The sequence below is a fragment of the Taeniopygia guttata genome, chromosome 22 (genome assembly GCF_048771995.1).
Source record: "Taeniopygia guttata chromosome 22, bTaeGut7.mat, whole genome shotgun sequence".
Classification (NCBI taxonomy): Eukaryota; Metazoa; Chordata; class Aves; order Passeriformes; family Estrildidae; genus Taeniopygia; species Taeniopygia guttata.
Window position 1 is genome coordinate 897,866 of NC_133047.1, and position 7,227 is coordinate 905,092.

The window sequence follows — 7,227 nt, forward strand, 5'->3', positions numbered from 1 at the left end:
TTCCAGCCCTGCACAGAGCAGGAGTGGGCTTCCCTCCCTCCTAGGGGGGCATGAGCCCCCAGGCTGGAGCCTGCTGCTCTCCCTGAGCATTCCCACAACGGAGAGAGACTCCTTGTGTCAGGCACTCACAGCGCAGCACCCCACAGGGACACCCCAAAACACCTCAGGGTGTCAGGCCAGCCACCTCCTTTCACTGGATGACCCCGAAATGAAAAAAATCTGCATCTCCAGGAGCTCCAGTACCAGCAGTGGAATTGCATCCATGATACTCTGAAGCAATCAAACCTCTGTGCCTGCTCTGCAGCATTGCTGTCTCTAAACTCCCTCCAAGAACAGTGAGAACCTTGTCCAAACTGTGATGTGTGCAATACCCTGCCCCAGCCCCGCTGGAGGAGAGGAGCTCAAGCAACACTTTCCACATGCTTTGAGCTTGAGAGTTCGGGTTCTTTCAACTGCTTCCAAGCCCCTCTCCCTGCCTTTCCAGCCCTGACCCCTCCTGATGCCTCTGGCCCAGGAGACAAGGCAACCCGTTTGAAACTCCATCGCCACAGTGCTGGATGCCAAATCCCTGCGTCCCTCCCTCCCACTCAAAGGTAAAAAACCTCCTTAAGTGCAGGCACAGGGAAAGACAACAAGCATGAGACTCTCTCAGTTCCTTTCACTGGGATCCAATAAAAACCTTGGCAGCGGCCGTCCTTCCTGCCGGAAAGCCGATATCCCAGAAATAAACACGCTTCCCGCTTTGAAGGGCTGCAGGGGGATCCGAGCTGCTCTGGTGTCCCGGCTCCCACCTGCCCGCAGCACCCAGGGGCAGCAGGAGCTGAGCCCAGCTCCTGACCGCTGCTGCTGGGGCCCTGGTGCTGCCCCGAGGGTGAGGAGCACTCATTTTCCAGGAATCACCGTGTCCAGCATCACCAGCGCGTTTATCCTCCTTGGAACCAGCCGAGTCTGCCCACGGGTGTGCTCCAGGCCCCCAGGAAGTTTCTCACCACGGAGCACGCGAAGTGCTGAGGCTCTGGGGGCTCAGCCTGGTCCAGCCCCCACCCAAGGGACACGCGGGAACAAGGGTGACCCCAGGGGATGGCTGGGAATCCTGGGCCTTCGCTCCAGAGGGGACAACGCCAGCACGCTGGAACATAAAAATAACATCTTTAATAGCTGTCGAGCTGGCACAGATGGCATTGCACTGAGCACTGTTTATTACTAGACTATGAACCACACACGGCCGAGGGGGCGGCTCCGAGCCCCGCGCTTCTAAGGTGGTGGAGTTCTCTTTTCCTTTACATTCAGCTTTTGGAGAGTGAAACCAACGGTGAGATTTAACCACACGCACACACAGCAAAGCCTGGGGAGGATGTTCCTGCTGGCAGCCAAGCTCTCCTCCTCTTAGCAGACACAAAAGCCCAAAAATTAGCTGTGACACAGGTTGTGAGACTGGCTGAACAACACAGGACAAGCCAGGAGCTTCTGCTCACACCTGAAGGAAAGTTCCTGCAGTGACAGTCCCATTTCCCTCTTCCAAAAGCAGGAAAGGACACAGCCTGTCTGTCAAGACACAGCCTAGAAGCTCTCTCAGTGGCCAAATGATTTTTTTCAGGAACCCAGAATGCAGTGGGACAGTAAGACTTCCTTTTCTGAAGTGTTTTCCCAAGGAAAGCTCTATGCTGCCCTGAGCCAAGCACTGTTATCCTCGCACAGGTGTAAAGGGCATGGGACAGGCACCAAACCCTGAGGGACTCACCTTGGAAAGCAGCAGCAAGCTGGTGGCAGAGCAGAGGCCTGGCAGAAAACCCTCATTCTGACCAAAAAACAGCAGCAAAACTACTAGGCAGGATGAAAATAATTCCCAGTAAGAGAGGAGGGGAAAGGAAGGGAAGGGGGGAAAGCATTCCAGATCTGGGCAGCCACAGAGCCATGGGAAAAGTTAATGTCAGCCTGAAAAGGACAAAATTGAGCTGAAAAGACACTCCCACACTTGTGATGTGCAGCCAAAGCACCACACCATGAACTCACAGTGGCAGCTGAGCTCCTCAGTCCCCTGTGCCTGTCACTCACCCCTTTCCCACGGCCACAGCACGGCCCCATCCCAGCTCCTGTGGAACCATCCCACGTGCAAAACTTCTATCTGGGGAAACATTTACAGGTTTCTGGTGAGATGGCAACATGTTGAATGAAGCATTTAGTCCTCAGTGAAAACAGCCACCAGCAGTGCTGCAGGGACACCCGCCTCGCTCGGCAGCAGCTCCAGCCTGACAAACACCGGCTTGTGCAGCCCAGCTCCCCCAAGGTCTCTGTCCTCCATGACCCTGAGGAACCAAGACACCACAGCCACTTCCAACCCTCATTTTCCTTGTTGGTTATGAAGATCTCCAGTTTCTAGGGGTTCTCTATAATCACAATGATCGTGAGGCATTCTGGCCTCTGTTCCGAGGAATTCCCTCTCACCATCAGGATCGGGTGCCGACACGGAGGGAGGTAAAATGCATAGTGAGGTCTCCCACGGCGAGTTCTCTCCTGTTTTCCCTTCAGTGGCCCTGCACTGTCACGGCCTCAGTCTGGCCTTCACCCCCAGTGGGGGCCTTGCCCCCGATGGCTTTGCTGGAATAATCCCGCTCTCCAAAAATAGTGCTCCCGATCCTGACGTTTGTGGATCCAACCTCTATCTGCAGAGACAGAGAGGAGCAGCTCAGGGCAGGGCTGCCACCACCCCACAGCCCAGCCTTGGCTCTCACAGCATGGCTCCCCACGGACTCAGCACCCACGGCTACACCCAGGGGCTGCTTTGATCCCCAGCATCTCCCCCAGGACCTGGAAAGCTGCACTGGGATCTGCCCCAGGACCAGGAGGGCTGCACTGGGATCTGCCCCAGGACCAGGAAAGCTGCACTAGGATCTGCCCCAGGACCAGGAGAGCTGCACTGGGATCTGCCCCAGGACCAGGAGAGCTACACTAGGATCTGCCCCAGGACCAGGAGGGCTGCACTGGGAATTCCCCCAGGACCAGGAGAGCTACACTGGGATCTCCCCCAGGACCAGGAGAGCTACACTGGGATCTGCCCCAGGACCAGGAGAGCTACACTGGGATCTGCCCCAGGACCAGGAGGGCTGCACTGAGACCTTCATCCAAGTGGAAGCCTTAGAGGCCTGTTTGGGTGGCAGCTGGGCTGGAATTTAGGGCGCAGGCACATTTGCTCCCCCAGGGAAGGGGCAGGAACACACTTACTGCGTGCTGGAAGTCTGTGGACATGCCCATGCTCAGCTCCACCTTGTCCAGGGGCAGGTTCAGCTTCTCGCACACCTCCTGCCGCAGGGACAGCAGCACCTGCAGGGCACCAGGGGACAGGAGAGGTCACACACCTGGACAGCCATGGCAGCTCCGTTCCACTGATCCTGATTCCTGCCTGTCCCTGACATCTCCTCCACACAGGACCTGCAATTCCCACACTTCCCTCGGAAGCACCGTAACACTGTCTGGAGGTTCCCCAGATGTACTGATAACTCACAGGAGGCTGAAACCTCACCTGGGGCTCCAGCACAGCAACAGCTGCCCTGCCAAAATCCTGGCTGCAGCTTCAGAGGATGGGTGGGAGCACCACCCTGCAGAAAGAAGCCTCACACCTGCACTGACACTGGTACTGAGGGCTCTGCACAAGGTGCTCCTACATCCTGACAGCCTCACTCGCACTGGTTCGACCAGGACAGACAAACTGTACCAGGAAACCAGCCCGCAGCGACATTTGCTCTGAGAAAATCCTACCTGGAAGTCGGGATTTGGCCCCTTACTGAGGTCATGCCCGATGCTGCCGATGGTCATCAGCCCCACGAACTCGAGGCTGGGGCACTTGTTGATGACGTGCTCCACAGCAGCCGCGGTGTCCCCGGGGGGAAGGCCGTGCTTGCCTGCAAAGGCACAGGAGATCAGCCCGTGCACCAGCTCCTGCCAGGCCATGCACACGTCACACAGAGCCACTCACTGTCCTCCCCACTGGTGTTGACTTGCACCATGACCTTCAGCTTCTGGGACGAGCCTTTTTTCTGCCACGAGCTGTTGACTCTGTCTGCCAGCTTCACGGAATCCACCGTTTCCAACATGAACAGGTTTGGGACAGCTGGGGAGAGAACACGGGCTGAGGGAATTCTGCTGGCATGGGGCTGTTTGTGCCTACAGCAAGCATTTGGGAGCTCATGGGTATTGTTTCAGGGAATCAAGAAATATCCTGAGCTGGAAGGGATCCCCAGGGATGGTTGAGTCCAACTCCTGTTCCTGCCCAGACACCCCAACAACCCCACCCCGTCCATCCCTGATGTCCAAACCCCCCTGGAGCCCTGGCTGTGCCCATTCCCTGGGGAGCCTGGGCAGTGCCCAGCACCCTTGGGAGGAAGAGCTTTCCCTGATCTCCAGCCTGACCCTCCCTGACACATCTGGGCACTGGAAGACCGCTGCCCACATCAAACCAAGCAGCACTTACCGATCAGCTTGTTGACGTTGTTCTTCTGCAGGTGGCCAATAAAATGCCACTTGATGTCGGGACAGGATGACAGAATCTGAAAGCAGAGGGAACGCTCAGGTTGGAACAACAGTTCCCTCTTCCCCCACGCAGCACTTCAGCCTTAGCTTGCCCACACCCAATTTCTTTGTTTGCTGACCCTGAGAGACTCAGCCTGTGGTTGTGCTGAGGCTGAGCCTGGAGAGGGGTGGGTTTGAAGGCAAAGCTCTTGTGCAACAGTCATAAAATGATATTTTCCCCAAACTGAGTGTTAACATTTTTTTTCAACAAGGACTGTGCTTCTCCTAAAGAGAGCACAAAAGGCAAAGCACAGTGCAGACAAATCATGACTAAGGCAGATGTATTCCCAGCCAGGCAGGAGGGAGAACAGGGCAGAGGCACTGAGCCAAGAAAAACCCACCATTTATCTGCACAGATAAGGATCCAAACAAATCCCTACCAAACCCCAGGACTTTGACTGAACAGCTCCTAGGAGACAGCTATACATGGTAAGAAAGCATGAAGGGAATCGTGTGCTTACCCTGGAGTCTGATGCCTTTTCCAGCAGCTCCTGAACCTGGGAGAATGAAGGAGAATTCTGTTAAATGCAGGCAGGCAAAGAATTGGTGTCCCTGGGATGTGTGTTCTTGGGGCCAACCTGAGCCTCAACAACACGAGGCCAGGGAATGATGTGTCACCCACAGAGCCACCCAAACTGCGCTGGCCCAAGCCTCCAGGGGGAATTTCTTCATGGAAAGCGTTGTAGAACATTGGAAGGGGCTGCCCAGAAGGTGTTGGAGTCCCCATCCCTGGAGGTGTTCAAGGAAGGACTCAGGAGGTGGCACTCAGTGCTCTGGGCTGGGTGACAAGCTGGGGATAGGGCTCAGCTTGGACTTGATGACCCTGGAGGGCTTGCAATGATTCTTGGATTCTATGCACTGTGCAGGGGCCCTGTCCCAGCCCTGCAGACCCTTCCCAGCCCTGCTGACCCCTCCCAGCCCTGCTGACCCCTCCCAGCCCTGCTGACCCTGTCCCAGCCCTACTGACCCCTCCCAGCCCTGCTGACCCCTCCCAGCCCTGCTGACCCCTCCCAGCCCTGCTGACCCTGTCCCAGCCCTGCTGACCCTGTCCCAGCCCTGCTGACCCTTCCCAGCCCTGCAGACCCTTCCCAGCCCTGCTGACCCTTCCCAGCCCTGCTGACCCTGTCCCAGCCCTGCTGACCCTTCCCAGCCCTGCTGACCCCTTCCCAGCCCTGCTGACCCTGTCCCAGCCCTGCTGACCCTTCCCAGCCCTGCTGACCCTGTCCAGCCCTGCTGACCCCTTCCCAGCCCTGCTGACCCTGTCCCAGCCCTGCTGACCCTTCCCAGCCCTGCTGACCCTTCCCAGCCCTGCTGACCCCTTCCCAGCCCTGCTGACCCTGTCCCAGCCCTGCTGACCCTTCCCAGCCCTGCTGACCCTGTCCAGCCCTGCTGACCCTTCCCAGCCCTGCTGACCCCGTCCCAGCCCTGCTGACCCTTCCCAGCCCTGCTGACCCTGTCCCAGCCCTGCTGACCCTGTCCCAGCCCTGCTGACCCCTCCCAGACCTGCTGACCCCTCCCAGCCCTGCTGACCCCTCCCAGCCCTGCTGACCCTTCCCAGCCCTGCTGACCCCTCCCAGCCCTGCTGACCCCCTCCCAGCCCTGCTGACCCTTCCCAGCCCCCCGACTCACGTAGTTCTCCCCAAAGCTGCGCTGCCCGTGCCCGTAGGCCTCCATCACCATCTCCACCGGCTTGGTCTTGCTGACGGCCACGAGCCGCGGCTGCACGGCCGGGAGCCCCTGCGGGAGGAGCGTGGGGTGAGCCCCGGGACCCGGCCCAGCCCCGGGACCCGGCCCAGCCCCGGGACCCGGCCCAGCACCGGGCGCCCCGGGCTACCGGGGGAGCCAAGGGGCCCGACCCTATCGCGGAGCGCCCGAGCAGGAGGGAGCCCTGTCGCGACAGCGGGTCCCGCTCCTCTGCTGGGGGGTCCGCACACCCGCGGTGAGCTGGCCCTGGGGCACTGCGGGGCTGTCCCCGCGGTCACCGGCGACCTGTGCCCATGGTGGGGCTTGTCCCGGTGGCACTGCGGGGCTGTCCCCGCGGTGGGACCTGTCCCGGTGGCACCGCGGGGCTGTCCCCGCGGTCACCGGTGACCTGTGCCCATGGTGGGGCCTGTCCCGGTGGCATTGCGGGGCTGTCCCCGCGGTGGGGCCTGTCCCGGTGGCACTGTCCCCGCGGTGGGGCCTGTCCCGGTGGCACTGTCCCCGCGGTGGGGCCTGTCCCGGTGGCACTGCGGGGCTGTCCCCGCGGTGGGGCTGGTCCCGGTGGCACTGCGGGGCTGTCCCCGCCGTGGGGCCTGTCCCGGTGGCACTGAGGGGCTGTCCCCGCGGTGGGACCTGTCCCGGTGGCACTGCGGGGCTGTCCCCGCGGTGGGGCCTGTCCCCGCGGTCACCGGTGACCTGTGCCCATGGCGCAGGCCCGTCCCTATGGTGACGGAGGCCTGTCGCCGTGGCGGCGACCCCGCCCCGCGGGTCCCGCCGTGTTTCCCGTTGCTCCCGTGCCCCCTCACCTGCGGCCGCCGCGCCGCCGCCTGCTGCACCTGCTCGGTGACGGCGCGGAGCGCCGGGCCCAGCCCGTCCCCGGCGGCCATGCCCGCTCTCCACATCCCCGCCCGCCCGCCGCCACTTCCGCCACACACTGGCCCCGCCCCCGCCCTCCGCCAA

General features: G+C 60.7%; 1 protein-coding gene across 1 annotated transcript; it reads right to left on the minus strand.

Moving 5' to 3' along the window:
* Positions 1–1,137: 1,137 nt before the first annotated feature.
* PLPBP (pyridoxal phosphate binding protein) lies at positions 1,138–7,227 on the minus strand. The gene is made up of 8 exons (XM_002193938.7): positions 7,074–7,227; positions 6,196–6,303; positions 5,028–5,063; positions 4,469–4,544; positions 3,974–4,108; positions 3,757–3,899; positions 3,223–3,321; positions 1,138–2,663 (listed from the first exon to the last, which is right to left on the minus strand). Exons 1-8 carry the CDS (start codon positions 7,167–7,169, stop codon positions 2,526–2,528), a joined length of 831 nt encoding a protein of 276 aa, XP_002193974.5. The 5' UTR covers positions 7,170–7,227; the 3' UTR covers positions 1,138–2,525.

Coding starts and splice junctions, on each gene's coding strand:
- PLPBP (XM_002193938.7), bottom strand. CDS start 7,169: ATGTGGAGAGCGGGCATGGCCGCCGGGGACGGGCTGGGCCCGGCGCTC. Junction 4,109..4,468: donor CAACGTCAACAAGCTGATCG/GTAAGTGCTGCT, acceptor TTCTCTCCCCAG/CTGTCCCAAACCTGTTCATG. Junction 2,664..3,222: donor CCACAGACTTCCAGCACGCA/GTAAGTGTGTTC, acceptor CTGTCTCTGCAG/ATAGAGGTTGGATCCACAAA.